Source organism: Pleurodeles waltl, chromosome 6 (assembly GCF_031143425.1).
Source record: "Pleurodeles waltl isolate 20211129_DDA chromosome 6, aPleWal1.hap1.20221129, whole genome shotgun sequence".
Classification (NCBI taxonomy): Eukaryota; Metazoa; Chordata; class Amphibia; order Caudata; family Salamandridae; genus Pleurodeles; species Pleurodeles waltl.
In genome coordinates this window covers 1,092,887,096-1,092,905,661 of record NC_090445.1, presented here as the reverse complement: position 1 = coordinate 1,092,905,661, position 18,566 = coordinate 1,092,887,096, and the positions used below count along the sequence as shown (strand labels likewise).

General features: G+C 41.6%; 1 protein-coding gene across 8 annotated transcripts in view; it reads right to left on the bottom strand.

Moving 5' to 3' along the window:
* Positions 1-18,566, bottom strand: part of ZMIZ1 (zinc finger MIZ-type containing 1) — a 469,088-nt gene that overhangs the window by 60,191 nt on the left and 390,331 nt on the right. For all 8 annotated transcript variants that reach the window (XM_069240178.1, XM_069240175.1, XM_069240177.1 and 5 more), the window contains 4 exons: positions 5,141-5,285; positions 3,716-3,830; positions 2,570-2,787; positions 727-922 (listed from right to left, as the gene is read on the bottom strand). In XM_069240178.1, the coding sequence (XP_069096279.1) occupies positions 727-922; positions 2,570-2,787; positions 3,716-3,830; positions 5,141-5,285 (674 nt within the window). The remainder of the gene's footprint in view (positions 1-726; positions 923-2,569; positions 2,788-3,715; positions 3,831-5,140; positions 5,286-18,566) is intronic.

Sequence of the window (18,566 nt, the reverse complement as noted above, 5' to 3'; positions counted from 1 at the left end):
ACCTTAGGAATAGACCAAATTCCTCAGAAACCCTGAATCAAACGCAAGAACTCCCAGACACGCAGAATGCTACACTTGAAGACAAAGTCAGCTGCTAACTACACAGTGTACCTTACAACACGAGACATACATTTTCCTGCAAGGCATAGCACCCTGAGACGTGCTGTTGGCAAGCGGCGGAATTCTAATAGCACCTTTTCACTGAATTACCCCTTTATAAATGGATCATTCTCCCCAACATTAATTAATTAATCGGAGTGCTTATGAAGGGCAAACATACTGTTACCCAAGTACACTTCAACTGGGAGTAAAATGTGTTTCAAAACAAAAAAAAACACACATGACTTTTTTCAACCTTTTAAATGCCCAAGAGAATGGTATTTTTTGGTCGGCGAAACTAATTACAATGTTAATCTGAAGGGCGCATCTTTCTCGCACTCGTATGGAATAAATGTGATTTTATGAACTATAATAAGTAACTCTTAAATGAAAATGGCGTTACTAGACCGGACGGCAAAATTAAAATTGTGGAGGGTGATTTGTTCCCATCCCTCCTATTTACCATGTATTTAAGCGTTACTTTCTTCCGTAACTTTGCTGTGCAGTAAAGTCACCTTGGTGTTCTGTGAGAATTCAGTGAAGAATACAGAATCATACACTTGTAATAAAGTGAAACAGCATCTGGTGGGAAAGAATATTTAGGGGGTAGGCAGCTGCCGTCTTTACCTGCCCGTACTGGTTCATCTCCTTGTTCTGGGTCTCCTGCAGGGCCGCCACCGTCGCTGTGGCTGTAGCTGTTGCTGTGGCTGCTGCTGCCGCCACAGCAGCGGCCGCAGCGGCAGCAGCTGGCTGGGTAAAATCCTGTGACCGGCCATGCTGGGACATAGACATCCCACCAGGGTTGTTCGGGCCGCCAGGATAGCTGGGGAGCAGAAACCAATAATAGATTATCTTGAATCCTCCAGTTCATCTGGTAACTTGTATCAGGTCACTGAGGACACATTCACCATGTTACAATATCACAAATGTTTCACAAATCCTTTAAAAATTGGGTTAATTTAGCATTTAAAAAAACAATAAGATTTAATACAAATAGGAAGATTTATTTTTAGCAAGGATCATACGAGTACAATCCAAATTAAAAATATGAATTGTTTGGAACCACCATTCTTTTTGAGAATTTGTTGCTAATTTGTGCCTACATTTGGTTCCTCTGAACAGGGAGACAAGCGGCTGCAGTTTCAGAAGAGAACATTTTCAGGACTTCTCAGTTGTCCCTTAAGTTTCACAGCGGATTTTTTTTCCAGCCCAATTTACCAAAATGCTCCATTTGGTACTGGTGTGTGCATCTCCCATGTGCTTTCATCAGTGCGGAAAGTGGAGTGAGTCCAACTAAGTCCAAAACTCCATAGTGATGGTGGTGGTTAGGTCTGTGGCATGAGAGGCCTGGCATAAACAAGCGTTAGCAGTTCTTAACATGCACAATGGGGGATTCATGGAGGGGCGATGTAAATGTTTCGCTCTAAATGTTATAGATGTTTTTGCTTATAAGTGCTCCAAATGTGTGCAGAAAAGGGAGCGGGCATAATGGGAGATGTGGCGAAATGCCCATAATTACACAATTATAGTCCCCAGCAAAAGCGGAGATTAAAACATCAGTCTCAGGCTACGGATTCGCTGCTCGCAATCTGCTGCAGGGAAACAAATTGCAGCTGATATTCAACTGATACAAAATGGGTGCCTTTATGTTAATTTTTATATTAATATTGTGTTAATGGCTCCTACTAAGATACATGCAAAAGAAAGACAAGTAAAGTATACATCAAAAGTTAGGCAGATGAAGGGAACTACTTTCTTTCAAATAATAATTACAAATCTCCGTATAGGGGAGATATATATATATATATATATATATACATATATAAATATATATCACATTACTCCTTTCGTTGGTGGTGCCTCCCCTGCACCAAAGCGTCAGCGGTGCCTGAAACGACGCACGTCACCACGTCGAAAATCCCACAATCTCACAATCTATCTTTCCCCGTAAAGACCATAGGCACTCCGTGTTGTGAGTGTATTTTATTCCACATGGCAAAGGGGAAGAGGAACGCGTTTCGGCATTTTCTGCCTATGGGCTTCTGGTTTAATAGGTGCCAACTTTTTCCTCCCTCAAGTAGAATAGATTACATTTAATAGGGACAAAAGTCTAGCAGCTGTTTAAAATGAATATTTTGAGGGGGGATTCCCCAAACGTAATGCAGAGCTTAATTACAAAGGTAAAAAAGCTCACTTGGTTTAGTAAGGAAAGCCTATAACTGCAGATGAAAGAAAGCATCATTTTAGTATTTATGGTTCTACAAATTGATGTTTCTCTTGATTTCAGCTTGGTGGTCATGCCTATATGCCTGGAACTGCAGGTAACAGCCATCCTGTTCTGAAATGAAGCCTGAATGTGGAGCGGACTCTAATTCTGCCATTTCCGGCTGTAATCTGGATGGTATGTCAAGAGTAAAAATGTTATGCTTGGGTTCAGAGAGTTACAGGAACACACAAAAAAGGGTCTTACCTGCCCCCAAATCCTCCACTGCCAGGGTAGTTGGGCCGCCCATACATGCCCTGTTGCAGGTAAGGCTGGTTAGAGTTCCCTTTTGTTGTAAACTGCTGCTGCTGTGTGGCATACTGTGGGGAGTTCATGCCTGGGTTGCTGTTCGTCATCCCAGAGCCCATTGGGTTCCCTCCAGGGTTCATGGGGTTGTTAGTATTAACCATTGGGTTACCCAGCACCTGATGGAGGGGTGAGTAAATCATGACTTTAAGACATTAACACATGCATGCATCCAACTACACCACAATCAAGGAGATCTATGCCCCAGTAATAAAGTAATGAAAGTCATAACCTAGTCCTATGGCCATCAAACTTCTTAATGGGCCCCTTATGTAACAAAAAAAACTTTAATGAGGCCCACCAAGAATATAAAACATAGTTTTCACAATTATTCTGTAAAGTTGGTAGCTCTAAATATATATAACAAATGAAACTTTGCGGTTATGTTCAGTTGTCCCTCAAATAATATAATCAAATACACAACTACCATCATGTAATGATCAGCTTCGTCTTTCTAGAGTATTAGAATATCCACAAAGTGATCATTTATCAGAAATGGGGGAAGGTCTTTGAGTCTTTCTGGCACCCCTCCCCCACCACCACCCACTGGACACCTACTCCCAAGCCAGGACACGAGTGACAAAAGATGTTCCTGGCAGCCCACTACAGAGAGGCTCACTGCCACTGTTTTTTTCCACTAAAAATATATAATTGTTTTCAGCATAATGCCTGGTGCACACAACTTCCAAGATGAAACCCACCCTCCCACTTTAAAGCTGTATGCATTGTCTCATTGAAACCTCTATAGTGGTTACAACAAAAAATGACCTTATTCTGATTTGATTAGTCGATTCCTACTTTTGCAAAAATATAATTGGCCTCTCCTTCTCCAGCTCAGGTTGACCTTAAGGATGCCAAGAAGCCATGCATGAGGAAAGGTTCCAAAAGTGTGTGGAGCATTCAAGCTGATATTAGGCTTAGTTAAAAGCCAGTGTTTTTCTTGAATTTACATCACATTTGTTAGATGCAGCCAACAATCCAGAACATGTTCCGGCTTCAAACCCATATAACTGTACACTGTATTGGGGCATGGGCCGAGGAACTCACCTGGCTTTGAGAAGTATTTGTCACTCCCCACACCGTTGTTACCACGGAGAGAGAGCCTGGTGCCTGGTTAGTGTTCTGTTGCCAGGGGACAGAGTCATAGGGGAAGGACCCATCACTGCAAAAACAAAGAGAAAAAAACTTGAAATTTAAGAACTGTATTGTGTGAAGAGAGAACAATGAAGGCATTGCTAATACAAATACAAATATAAACAAGCATTTGCAATGCAACGGGTCTTGCATTTGCTTGAGTTAGAGCTATTAGCGTTGTAAACTCCTAACCGGACTTTTCTTGACACATAAGCTGAAAATGAAAAGTAATACAATTTCACATAAGGGAGCTGATTTAAAGCACTATGCCTTGAGCGTTAAGGAGACTAATCAGAGCAAAAAGACCAGTCCGTCTTTGCCTTTGCATAGTAATAAAAAAAAAACGAGTGCGATCATGCTGTGTAAAACCTTGAATTCTCGAAGGAGCACTAGGATAAAGAACAGAATTAAACTGGCAGTCATGAAAAGCATTTGATTACTGCCCAGCGAGATTGCGCTCCCTACGAGATAAAAGAAAAAGTAGTCCAGAAACCATACGTAAAACATGGAGCCTCATATGTTTTCAGTAGTTGGCCGGTTCTGTCGAGGAGGGCTTAGCACCGGAAAAGGCATGACGGATGCATGCCTTTCAATAATGAACTCAGGTGAATTTTTAAAAGCAAGCCCACGAACCAATGAAAGTGATGAGTGTGACATGGGCGTGGTTAAAAGCCCACAGAGAGATTACAACAGGGGCCACAGTGCTTGCGCTCAACCATAAAAATATATAAAACGTAGGGATGACAGCAATCTGGGTCAATGTAAAGGAAAAGTATGTCCAAGTGGCCCCAATATCAACTTCCTGATCCTATCGAGTAAACTCTAAAATCAAAGACAGGAGTACTAACAAGCAATCTTACAATCAAATCAAGGATAGTGACAAAACAAAATACTTAAATATCACCCAAAAGGATTAATAAATAACCAAATGTCTTAAGTTGATCAACAAATTAGCATACTGAACACAAAGTCTAACAACAAATGGCCTTAAAATCAAACAAACAGTAACTACAAGTGGCCCTGATATAAAACACAGGAGGTACTAGCAAGTGACCTCTGTATTACAGCCAGAGCCTCAACATCATTACAAATAAGAGTACCACCAAGTAGCTGTAATATTAAAAAAGCCAGAGGGACAACAATACACCTTAACTTGAAGTACCAGGACCTTAGACAGTGGCCTTCCCTTTCAAACACTTGGGCTACCACTAGCAAACCCTGATTTCTAACACAGAGCATTACTCGAAGTAGCCCCTGGTGGGTGGTTGACACACACGCCGTGGTCGTCTTAGGTGCTCAATGCAGTGAGTTTATGATTTGCTGCTATGGCCGACTTACCCATGCGACAGAGTGGGTTTCATTGAGCTCATAGAGTTCATGGGGGGCTGCATAGGGATCTTCCCTGTGGGGTCGTTCTGACGGCTCTTCTGATGGCGGAGCAGCAAGAGTCTCCCCAACTCTTCACACCAAGAAGAGAGAAGGGCTGTAAAAACATAAGAAACAAAACAATATAGTAATGAACATGAATGACAAACAGTGGTTAAATGCTGTCAATAAATCTACACAGCAGCTTGAGAAGCCCCTGTGCTCCTATTGAGATGTGCAAGAATTATACAAATGTTCTCTGAAGCCGCACAGAGGCAACCTCACAGAGTACTCAACATGCAACTAGGAGCACTCAAAATTCCAAAGTACAATAAACATCTGGAATAAACAGGTTCTAGTGGACAACCACACTGAATCTGTAATCAAACAACTTACACCAGACATTCTGTGGGAATACCACTCTACATTCCATAAAATCACCACATTTTACCTTTCAGAAGACTATCACGGATTAGAGTTTTAGATTACTATGGTGTGTTGGGTACCACATTATACACTGCTATCTCCGGTCAACTAATACAACAGCATTTAACTAGTTCCACGCTTAAAAATCACTGTGTGGGTATCCTCTAAAGTTCAAATAGTAAAACAGTACAGTCTAGCAAATTTCTAAGGTAGCAGTTCCTAACCTTTTGACACTCAGTGAAGCACTTATGGAAGCTGTGGACCACGGCCTAAGCAAATTTTATAATTTGAACCTGAAAACAATACATAATAATATGGATAGAAGTATACATCAACAACTACACAAACTAGGAAATATTTCATTTAATTGATATATATATATATATATACATATACACACACATATAGAAATTGAAGTTTAAGTTTTAATGGAAACATTAAAGTCAAAGAGATTTGCTAGACTCTTACACATCAGTTTATCTTTCATACTTTTTTAGAATCATACCATTGCTTCAACTAAGACCACCAAACCAATCGTTCATACTAGATTCTGTTTGCTGTAATTCCAAACAAATCAAGCTATGAATACCAACTTAATTTTTAGCCCCCAAAATCAAATTCCTTCACATTTACAGTGAGTTATCCAATTTTCAATTATGCTTTTTTAGGTACATGCACTTTACTAATATGCTAATATTTCACTCTCTAACTAGCTGCTTAACCCTGGAGTAGGCACTGCAGGCCACCAAAGGCCAGCAGACCTCGGTTTAAGAAGCACTGTTTTTGGAGTAACCACACAGTGCATTAACTGAGTTACTACCAGACTGTATACTTCTGAATGCCCAATTGTATACTCTAAGGAATTACCACATTGTAGTTTCTTATAAGATATGATATATGCGGCGCATTGTCACAAATTCTAATACTGTGCATTGTAAAGAAAAAAAAAAAAAGTGCCATGCTGTGAATTCTAAAAACTATTACATTGTGCATTCAAAGAAGTTAATCCCCATGCACTCTAGCAAACTGTAATTCTGTGCACTCCTATGAATTACTGCAGTTTTAATTGTGAATGGCCACAGTGTGCATTTTAGCAGGTTACAACGCTCTTGCTGCCCTCCGTGGATTTCAGGAGTGCATTCTATTTAATGGCATCACTATGCATGCCAGAGGATTGTGACACTCCTGGTGCGGTTCACTGAAGCGGCTTCTCTCGCTGAGCACTGCAGGCGATTACACCAAATCTATGAACACACTACACTGTGTTATTTATGGGATTCCCACAACTCCTATTTAAAAGGAATCATAAGGCACCTACTTATCTCGCTGTCCAAATGAATATTTTTGTGGATCACCACACCGCGCATTGTAACCGTTATCAAGAGGATGCAAAGCTTAGCAGACTCATAAACTATGCCCAATTGACCTACCACTGTGCATGTTTCTGTAGGTCCACGACTGTTCACTATAAGACAATACCAGCTTTCACTTCCAGACAGAAGGCGTGTGAAACGTTTGTACTTGTATAGGTGGTACCCCACATAGGGAGCCTGTAGATTGACATGCCACACCGCAGTAAAGATCTGATTTGTGACTAGGCACCACCTGCGCCTGTTCCTTGATTGCCATTCATCCTCCCTGTGTGCACTGTGAATAAGGCCTGCATTTGTTGTACTTTCCTGGCTCCCTCCCAACTCATCACCCATCCATGAAACAGATTCATACATGCGAAGGTGCTCTGCCTTTGTCTGCCTCAGTGGTGCAGGACTGCAGTGATGGCAGCTTCAATATTTCCAACGCGAGGGTGCGCACAGAAAGAGCTGAAGAAGAGCGCATCGGACGCGGTGCGAAGGAAAAGGCCATGTGACAGTAGGAGTGTCTCTTATATTTTTTGTTCAGTATCTGCACACTCCCCGGTGAGATTCACTATTGTCAATCTGTACTATTGGTATGAGTGTGCTTTTTGGGGTGTCACGTTCTGATCTCAGGTGCAAAATCAAGTTATATTTAGACACTAATCCCTTTACGGGTTCTTGTTCCGTATTAGCAGTCCTGTGGGAAGTCCCCTGTTGGGCTTCTCAGTCTTAATGTGTTTTAAAACATATTCCTCTCAACATTTCCACATTTATCACTTGAATTACTTTTTTTGATTCAAAAGTTCTGCTCACTGAAGTGTTTACTTAATCTTGTGCGTTTCACTTGTGTCCTCAGTCAATAACATCTTTAATACCCTCCTCTCCCCAGTGCATTCTGGACCATATGCGGTCCTTCATCAGGGGCAACAATGCCATTCATCTCTTGCTTCTCTTTTTTAGGGATTGGGAATGGACTACTGTTCACGTCTGTGTGAATGTTTAACTTCAAGGCCGAGAGGCTCACTTTGAACCAGACATATCTTTGTAGTCAACATTTCTTTGGGTCCTGTGGTTTTGTTTGTTCCCATTTTAAGCATGGGCCTTGACGCAACATGTGCAGCGAACAGTAGGCAAAAATACAACACCTACTTTTGTTGCCCCTCCAAGTAGGAAGACAGCAGGAAGCAGTGGGTCGATCAGGGTGAAGCTGAAAAGCGTAATTAAGTCTAACATGGCAACAAGATCACTGCTGTAAATGCAGCCGCTCCATACCTGCTCTGCAGGTCGAGCACTGTTGGTGCTGTGCGCAAACTGACTCAGGTTCTTGTGCTGCATCTAGAATAGATTTAGGAATACAGTGCAGTTTGGTATGTGACTTTTCTCTGTGTTTTGAGTAAGAGACACAACTGTGTACATATTGGGGTACATTTACAAAAATAGATGTATATTATGACGCATGTGATTTACTTGTATGCCTGATAGTAATTTACACTTTGTTATTCCACAGCCATCCCATATCTATCTTGCACATTCCAGTTACCAAGAATAAGTCAACTTATGCCATATTCCTAGTTCTGTGTGTGCATTTTCTATGCATTGCGCAGACTGTGAGTGCACGGGCTGGGAAATCTGAAAAATACGGCCTTTTTTCTTCTTTCAATTATAACTGCCCTGAGCCGGTTTCCCCTCTCTACAAACCCGTTGCATTTTTCTCCTTTTCGGCAGCAAGCACACAACATTCAGCTGCAAGTCAGGTGAGTTGAGGTCAGTAGAGAAAATGCACTAACAAAGGTCCCTGATTCACCACTTTGTTACCACTGCGGATTCACCACATTTGCACATGGTCATCCACACTACGTCTCAGACTCTCCTAATTTTTGTTAAAAACAATGGCTATATAGTCTATACACGGAGTATATTACACAGTAGTGCAGTGCAATAATTAACACGTTTCACGCTTTGTGACTAGAGTGTAAATTATGCGATACAAGCTACATCTTTTACTTTCACTTTTTTTCATCCGTCCCATACACTTCTTTAACACATACAGTATATTTACGCGGTGTTATTTTTTTCTGCACGTTCAGGCCCTTTTTGTGAAAGGCGATTATGTTAAAGGAGTTTCACGCACCCTTTCAGCAGAATACAATTAAAGTGGCAGCGGGCTGTTGTTGAAAAGTTTGTTTCAGAGTACAAATCACGTCTTACACTTCAGGTTTCATGCAATGCTTATTCTAACATAAATGACCTGTGAACATGAGCTGAGCAGTTGACCTGCCACCGTTGCTTGTTGTCTAGAGAATTTATGGGACGGTTAACAAAACACACCATTCTGCTGAGCCCCTGCTTCAAACTAGAACACGGAGGTATAAAGTGTAAGAGGCCTAGGTTGCCGACAACCGTTGCGCCCTGGAGGCTTTAAAAACTGACATTCGGCTTGCAATTCAACAAACGTTCACCTGCTGTCACGCAGAAGTGCCGCCAGGCGGCGCAGCAACAGCATAAACAAATCCAGGCTTTTGGCAGGAAATTGATGCACACAACCTCTCTAACAATAAGGTTCTTTGTAAAAATAGAAACAAATACACATATACATTTAAAAAGCACACATTTCTAGCTAGAAAAGAATGTTGGACAAATTAAAAAGTGTTGGGTTCAGTACTTGCAAGTGTTTACATTAAAGCTGCAGCCCAAACTACTGAGTTGGTAATACCTCCCCCAAAGCAGGTTGTGAGTAGCGCTAGACTAAATAACACACAAATGGCTGAATTCTGTAGTATTAAAAGATTAAGCAAAATAAACAAAAAAAAGCAGGTGAATATAATGTAATTTATGAGATATATCGCAGCACTAATCTAGCTACTATGACATTTACACAATATGATGCCACAACAAAGCAGGGCTGTTTCAAACAATACTGTCTCTTTATGAGCACCAACAATGCAAAATGTAATGATCTTTAAAATATACAACGTATAACTATTAAGGAAAACATACAATACTATTAAGGAAAACATACAAAACAATTCAGTCGCGAAATCAGTCCAATACATGGATGTTTACTGCAACAAGATTTTCTTTACATATGTGGCATATTTAGTTCATGTATTCCTTTGATCTAAAATATTTTTTAATAAAGTCGCTTTACAAAAAAAAAAAAAAAAAATATTCGTTTATCCTTGTCCACTTCCAAAGGTATTTCAACATACAGATTTTCATTTTCTTTCATGTGTGCAAACAAGGAACAAAAAGCAGCTTCTGGCTAAAGCAGCAAAGGAGAGATTCTACCATAGCAATTTGCAGCAAGGTGGGCAGAAACACCCACAGTGCATCAGAAGCTGCAATGCATTTACAAACCCCATTTTCATAACGTTTAATACTTCGTTTGATATTTTTGAGATACAAATAATTTTCTGTATTTTTACTTTATTCCGAATAATCAGTAAAAGGGATACAATACATTGTAACTGCAAAATTGCAAACTTCCTATGGTTAAGGTGATACTAATCCTAACTCTGAAAAGGAAAAAAGAGCTCCCAACACGGTCAGTATTAAGCTAAAGACAACCACACGCCTGCAGCAGGTATAGGTACTGCAGGGCCAGGGTGATGCTTTGAGGAATGCATGCACCATAATATTACTGTGGTGATCCTACTTTAGGATTATTACAGCATAATAACTTTGTGTGTATATATATATACCAGGAAGGCAAAGGCTCAAAGAGGCTGGAACCACTGGGATGTGATTCATACACGAGGGTCAGGGAAACACTGTGCATCACAGACGAGTGACACTAAACTACTTGCACGAATCCCTCTGTCTAAGCCTTTATTTGTGAAGACTCACAATTGCAATTGAATGAACACATTCGCAGGGTTAAGATTACAAGAACTCACACCCTGTGGAATGTCCCTCACGTGTAAAACCAACAAATCCCGTCACCTGCAAATGAGGTGTTTGGAAGGTCTCAAGACTCGCCGGTCAACTCTCCTTTTCTACGTCTCCGTACAAAACCTGGAACCAATATAATACAACCCACAGATGGCATAGAGCGCACTCACATGGGTCGGCTTTATGAGCCCAATCACACCTCACTCAGCTCCCAAGCCCCCACAAAGCCATTACCACTGTGAAACGCCCCTAAATTTGAGATAAAAGGTTCATCACTGAGACAACCAAACCAAAACAAGAAGTACCTCAAGGTAAGGACCATTCTAAAACGGGTGGTAAAAAGGTCTTCAATAAGCTGTATTATTCTGACAAGGCCAATACAACTCTGCTGTACATATAGTACCTGCACACTTTGTGTGCTAGGTGCCAATGATAAAGCAGGGTATTACTTACCTGTAAGGTCACAGTGATGCACGGTACTGGTTAAAACTACACGCAGTGTCTGGCTATCTTAACGCGAATGGCCAGTCTAATTCTGCCACAACAGAATGTGCAGCGACTGTCTCACTGTTCTCCACTTGACTACTGCGATTCTCGTGAGCACCGCTGCCAGAGACATTTTTTGACAAACGTTCATGTCCGACGATCAGAGTGGGTGCATCTGCTTTGCAGCTTAAACATGGCATCTGCTCTCATTTCTTGTTTCCCAGTCTCAAGAGGTGAACACGCTGGGGATGCCAAACCCTCTGCCAAATCCAATCAGAACATAGAACGACGTTGTGAGCTGTCGACACCACTTCTACCACCCTACTGTTATTTCACCTTTTACCTGCTAGTTTTTATTCCACCTCCTCGCATCTGACTCTCAACATCCAGATGCGTGCCAAATGGAGTTATCACCAGGAGGGCCCAAGGCAGCTGCCAATTGGGTTTTTTCAACCTTCATTACTGGCATAGTACTCTCCCTTCATGGACTACAAGGAGAGAGTCTGGTTATACCAGTCAATTTAGAGTCCTTAAGTATAACTTTTCACTATATGGAGATTGGGAGGTATATTGTTTCCCAAAGTGCAAAATCCAAGCAGCCCCATGTAAAAGCCCTCTACCTCCCTCTCAAGCATATGGTACATTGTAGGTGGTAAATAGTTTATAAAGTGAGAGAGAGCCCCACCAGGAGCACATCTCACTGCTGATGTGGTAGCCCCAGACCTGGGAACCTAGTCTTCCCCACCGTAAATAACTAGCCGTTTCTCAGATGCTAGAACTAGTAGCAAAAACATACCCAACCTGAAAAACCAACCGTCTCTGAATTATCTGGGGAAGCACCCTGTGAAATGTGTCCCCATGGAGAGCTAGTCTCAATCTTTGAATGATTCCTGCACTGGATTTGTGCAGCTGTAACAAAAAGTAATGGTCCCCAATAGTTAGTACTTCGTGATTGAGGACCAGAACGGCATTTCAGAATGTGGATCCAGTGTGGTGACTGTTTCCTTCTTCAGCTGGGTAACTTGAGAACGTTCTCTTAGAGCCAGACCGGCCTGAAGTGCATGCCACAAGTAAAACACACCAGTAGATGACATACCAGCAGACTAGCTAATGCAAGGGGAAGATCTCATTCTGGATCAGCCATAGTATTACAAGGATCAATTGCAGGATTTCTGTATTCACTGTACTATTGTGATTGTGTTCAGAGTTATGTTATATCCATGCACAACATCCACTTGTTGGCACAACCCTTCAGTACCAGTCCTAGTTTACAAACAGAAGCTTTCCGCAACTTTTAAACTATTATGTTCCTTTGGCTTACAAGCACCTACTGAAAGGCAACAATAACTTCTAAGAATACATTCTACACTCTGAATAGCCAACCCAACAGAAAAGCATCCTGTAAACACTAACTATAACTGTCCAAGCTCAGATCACCCCCAAAGCAATCATTAATGAGATTTGAGGAAGCAGTGATTTAAACTAGTTTCCTAGTGCGGCAGGCTTCAATAGGTGAGGTAAGCAAATAAAGAAGGGCACCAAGAAACCTGAAAAATCCAGAGTGCAATGGCAGGTAATCGGGTCTAATTTACTGCCCCGCTGTTTCCTTAAAGTAATAGTGAGTTCCTAAATGCACAAGAACCAGCGGAGCACAGAGAAATCCTGACCATGATCATACTTGGGACTGCTTCACTCCAAGATGGCGTCCACTAGTTAGCTTACCATGGCTCAAGGAACTACAGTGCATCAGAAAAAAGCTAAATCATGTTAATTAAGCTTTACTGTCCATTACCAGGGGCAATTATGGTCGTTTTAGGCCCTGAACCTGAGACACAGGTCCAAGCTCTTACTCAAAGAAACCCGTCATGATGAACTTCAGCAAAGGAGTCAGAGCTACCCATGGTGCTTAAACGTCTATAAGCTTACAATGACCCATTTCAGTATATTGCAACCTGAACAAGAATGCTTTGCAAAGGCCCCAAATTCGCAGTTAGAAAAAAAAACGTAAGGTCTAACACTTGATCCTTTCTTAATCTTCTCAGTGATTAACTTAGTTAATTTCAGGGAAACCCAAAGAAACAAGTCTTCCAGGCTTCACAGATTAAAATTAAAAAACAATACAAAAGATACAAAAATGATATTCATAAATCTTGAACAATCTGGTCATAGGCTACAGGTTTTAAGTGTAGCTCGTTGTTGTATAGGTTCTGTCTAGACAAGTGTTTTCTTGAAGAATTGTTTTTGAAACCAAACTTCTGAGGAGGCACTGAACTATAGTGACTGAGTAACAACCTGTGGTCCGGTACCACTTTTTACACTACCTCCCAGGCGCGAGGACAAGACTGCTCTAAGCAGATCCACTGGAAGAGAACCTCCTAGGACCTTTCTAACTACTGCACTCCCAGTCCCGGACTCTCGAGGTCAGGGAGCTGTCCGTGTCTTAAAGTTACGGGACACAGAGACCAACTTAAGTGAGGGTGGGAGGTGAATAAACAGATTCAGCATGTAAAGCCACCAGGGAAAAAGTGACTTGAGCGAACACTCCTCCCCACTGAGCACTAACGAAGAGACATACTGGGCTGGGATATTTCCCTGCTGAATGAAATCCTATCCTGAGGAGTATCAAGAGGCTTTCATCGATCATTCAAGTTATTAATAACAACTTGGAAAGGACAAGCTGGGCCCGTGGTTCCAGTGTCCACCACTGTGCTGTGTGTAAAGCATGGAGCGGGAGTGGGTTGGAGTGTGAGTTGAGCTGTGTGACACTACAATACAGATCATATTAGAGAGCCCAAGGATCTCAGCACAGAGGACTGCGTTCCTTTGGTTTGTATATATCACTTTTTTGAAAGACACCCTAGGACGGCGGTTTTTAATCTTGGGTACAGAACACCATTCAGGGATTCACAACTGGTTAGAAAAATAAACAATAGTAGCAGCTTAATTAGATATATGTGCATGAAAAATGTAAAATTGACTAATTTACACTACACTAATTGTGAACGAATTTGGAATTGAAGACTACAAATAAGTTATCTTTAGCTTGATTCGTGGGAGCAGCACAAGTACAGCGCACAAAATCCAGTCTAGATGATTGGTGATTTTAAGAGAAGCACTCCTATGCAGTGACAAAGAGGAAATATGGACAGGAGCAAAAAACAAAATCGACATGCTAGAGTGTAGCATATTGTTTTGGCTTTTAGAAATAAAACCACACTTAGAAAAGCTCCAATCTCCATAACAGAAGTATAAAGACAAGACCACATTAAAGTGCATTGTGGTAATGATAATACGATACAATATTTTGTGCCTGAAGTTTCTTCTACAGCTTCACCGGTTTAGAAGAAAGTGTGCCACATAGCCTCTGCTTTTTAAAAACTCACAGGAGTCCCTTCCTCAAGTACTGAAGGCTGGCGGTATCTTAGGGCAGGTGTTCTTAACCTGCGGTCCAGGGACCTCTGAGGCTTACTCAAGGGGGTTTCCGACTGCTTAGAAAATTAAATAATATTAACAATTTAATAAAGTGTATGTAAATGAGGAAGCAGTATGTACAAATAATAATTCTAAAATGTTGAAAACTCCTGGGAGTCCCTTCCACACACACTGAAGGCTATGTATATTCTAACGAAGTGATTCTTAGCCTATGGTCTGTGGAACCCTGGGGGTACGTGAAGCCTATCCACAAGTCTGACTGCTTAGAAAATTAAATAATATTAACAGATTCATAAAGTGTATGCATTAATGATTTACTGGGAGTCCCAGAGCTACAGTAATTATTAATTGAGGGTTCCAAAGAAGTCAAAAGGTTAAGAACCTCTGTCCTAGGGTATCGGGCTTCTGTGGACCTCTCCAAAATCACTTCTAGAAGCCAACGATCATGGGTGAATATGTTCCTACAATTTGAACCTTAATACAATACAATAAAATATGGAAATTACTATAATTCAAAACAAATGCAAAATTATGAAATATTGTATTGAATTTACCGACAAAATAATATACAAAAATCATAATCTTAATAGGGAGATTGGAGCTTTTCAAAATGTGGTTTTATTTCTAAAAGCCAAAACAATATGCTACACTCTAGCATGTCGATTTTTCTTTTTGCTCCTGTCCATATTTCCTTTTCGTCACTGCATAGGAGTGCTTCTCTTAAAGTCACCAATCATCTAGACTGGATTTTGTTAACTGTACTTGTACTGCTCCCACAAATCAAGCTAAAGATAACTTATTTGTAGGCTTCAAATCCAAATTCATTCACAATTAGCCTAGTGTAAATTTGTCAATTTTACATTTTTCATGCACATATATCTAATTAAGCTGCTACTATTGTTTATTTTCCTAACCAGTTGTGGATCCCTGAATGGTGTTGTGTAGCCAAGATTAAAAACCGACGTCCTTGGGTGTCTTTCAAAAAAGTGATATATACAAACCAAAGGAATGCAGTCCTGTGTGCCGAGATCCTTGGGCTCTCTAATATCAGAAAGTGACATCTGAAAGACATTACTCAAAACAGTTCTAAAGCCTAGACCATGGATCCACATGCCCTGTCTGGAAAAAGTGTACAAAAGTGAGATCTACGCTACTCCACTTTGTTCCACTACCAAGGTGTTGATGACCAAGGAAGGGGGTGCACTGCAATGTACTCGAAAGGCTACCGTGTGACCAGGGATGATGTCTGCCTGACAGCTTGACTTTTACAAGTCATCACATGAAGTTGTCACTTTCTGCTGAAGAAGACAAATGTCTGTGTTGTGCCTAGAAGCCTGACTACTAAGAGAGAAAAGCAGAGAGCCTAGCCCTGCAGAAGGCAAGGCCGCCAGTACAAGAAGCCCAGCATGCTCCTGGCATAGGAACGCTTTAGACATTCATTCCAGGAGCAAGTCATGCTGCAAGGCGTCCCCCAATCTCTGAGTTTTTCCTATGTGAACTACCAAGATTTTGCAAGTACGAAGTCTGCTGTGTATCCAAGAAGTGGTGAAGTCACTGCCGAAATCAGAGAGGGTAGATGCACTGGCTGTACAGTGGGAGCTTGGTCAGCCTGGCAATCAGCAACTGCTGAAAATAGATCACTGCTAATGAATAAGCCACAGCACCATTGCTGCTGTGCCAAGGTACCTGTCTGCATTCGGCCCAGAGGGCTGCTACTTCTGATTTCTGCTCCAAAGGGATGTCGCCACTGAGCCCCCGGCAGTGAGAAGATGTTGGTGCAGAGAACGGGGTTGCAAACCACTCCTGTTGCACCAACAGATCCGAAACAACCATCAAGCAGTAAAAGTAGGGTTAAGGCTGTGAAGGGAACAATGGACGAAAAGCATGCAGGGGAACCTGATAAGAAGAATTCAGACATTTCCCAGCATGAATGTCCGGGGTGAACATCACACTAGTGAGGTAAATATAAGTGATGTGTACCTGTGCCTGATTAATTCTAGGTCTTCATCATTATGTTGTACAGTGGTCATCAGAGAGCTTCTAAAATGGGGATAGGGTACTGAAAAGATGTGCAGTTCTCTACTGAAGATTGCAACTGAAATTACAGTCCTATAATTATGATTCCTTCTGAATTGTGTAGTATTTCATTTTGCTGAACTTTCTTTTATAAAATGATAACCACTGGCCTGAAGAATACATTCTTTCTGCAGGTTTACTGTTGAAGAGCTCTTGTCCTCCGCATTACCTCCCTGAGAAGCCTTTGACTGCTCACCCTGAACATTTAGTGTGGAAAAAGTTGTACTTGGCACAATCTGCAGAGCCACAGTAGGAGACCCCCAGGGCATCAGTGGAAACAAACTCGACTATTCTCTCTGCCTTGCAACACTGCTAAATGGGGTGTGACATGGTGGGGGATTGCACTGATGGTGGTACCATCAGTGGTGGTCTTCACCATGGTTGTAATACTAGTGATGATCATGATGGTATAGTATTAGTGGTTGTAGTACTGGGGGCTCCACTCAACTGCCTACATATTAACACACATACTTCTGTTACAACACTGCTTTTTAGGGTCGAGCCTGCGTTGCATGCACTCGCACATGCGTGTCGCAGCGAGACGCTTTAGTGTTTAGAAAAGGGCTCGGAGCCCTGTTGACGTCACGTCAGTGTTTTTCATTGGTTGGTGGGCTTGCCTAGTAAAATCTGCTTGCTTTCATTAGTCGAAGGCACGCATACGTCATGCCTTTTCCGGTGGCTAGCCCTCCTCGAGCGCAGTGACCAAGTACAGAAAACATGCGAGGCTTGATTTTTTCTGTCAGATCGTGGACTACATGTTCTCTATTTTCCTAGCGCGATTTCGCTTGGCAGAAGTCGAGCGCTTTACACAGTTAATTTCACTTTTTCGGGTCACGTACATAAAAGCACTTTTGCCGATAGATGAAAAGTCGGGTTAGGAGTTTAATACGCGATCAGCTCTAACATGAGCAAACGCGAGACCCGTTGCATTGCAAATGCTTGTTGTTTATAGCACTGGGATGCCATGGCCCCAGGGTGGTCAGTCGATGTGACAAAAAACAATTTTATGTTAGGGTCAGGCTGGCACAAGAATCGAATCAAGGCAAAAGCATTCAAAAACGATGGCTGTAGCTAAAAAAAAAAAAAAAACTATGGTTACAGCATGCATGAGATATATTAAAGAATGTGACAAAAGATGTGATAATTAAGGGTACTCTATAGGTGCAAAACACTCCCTTGGTAATTACAATACCAACACTCTATAGGGAACAGAATGAAGCACCAAACAACGGTGAGAGAGATAAACTACTCAGATTGTACTAGTGAATCACTGCATCACATGCGTTTCAACAAAATGAAAGGCAAATAAATTAATTCTTCTACCAGCGACCTTTTACAACAGGGCATTTTGTTCAAAATGATGGATGGAACCATGAAACCATCAAACTTCATGAAGGTGAGGCAAAACTTCATACATGCAGGTGGGTCAGCATCCATTTATAAAGTAGCTCATTCAGGCGGGGTAGGCTACTTCCGGGGCTATGATGGGCTCTTGCTTGTTTGAGCAAGATGCTTCAAAGATTGAGTAGTCTTGTTGTCTATAGGGCAAGGGCAGGCTACAAATAAGGGTGGGTGGGATGCTGGTAGGCTCAGGCTTGAGCGGTCTTCCAAAGGTGTTTCTGTTATCCATTACAAAGGACGTCCTTCCTTGACAAAGATGGTGTAGGCAATTGGACAGGCACATCTGGGTGATAACATACAATTCTGGCATGGAAAATCCTTCAAAGTTTAAA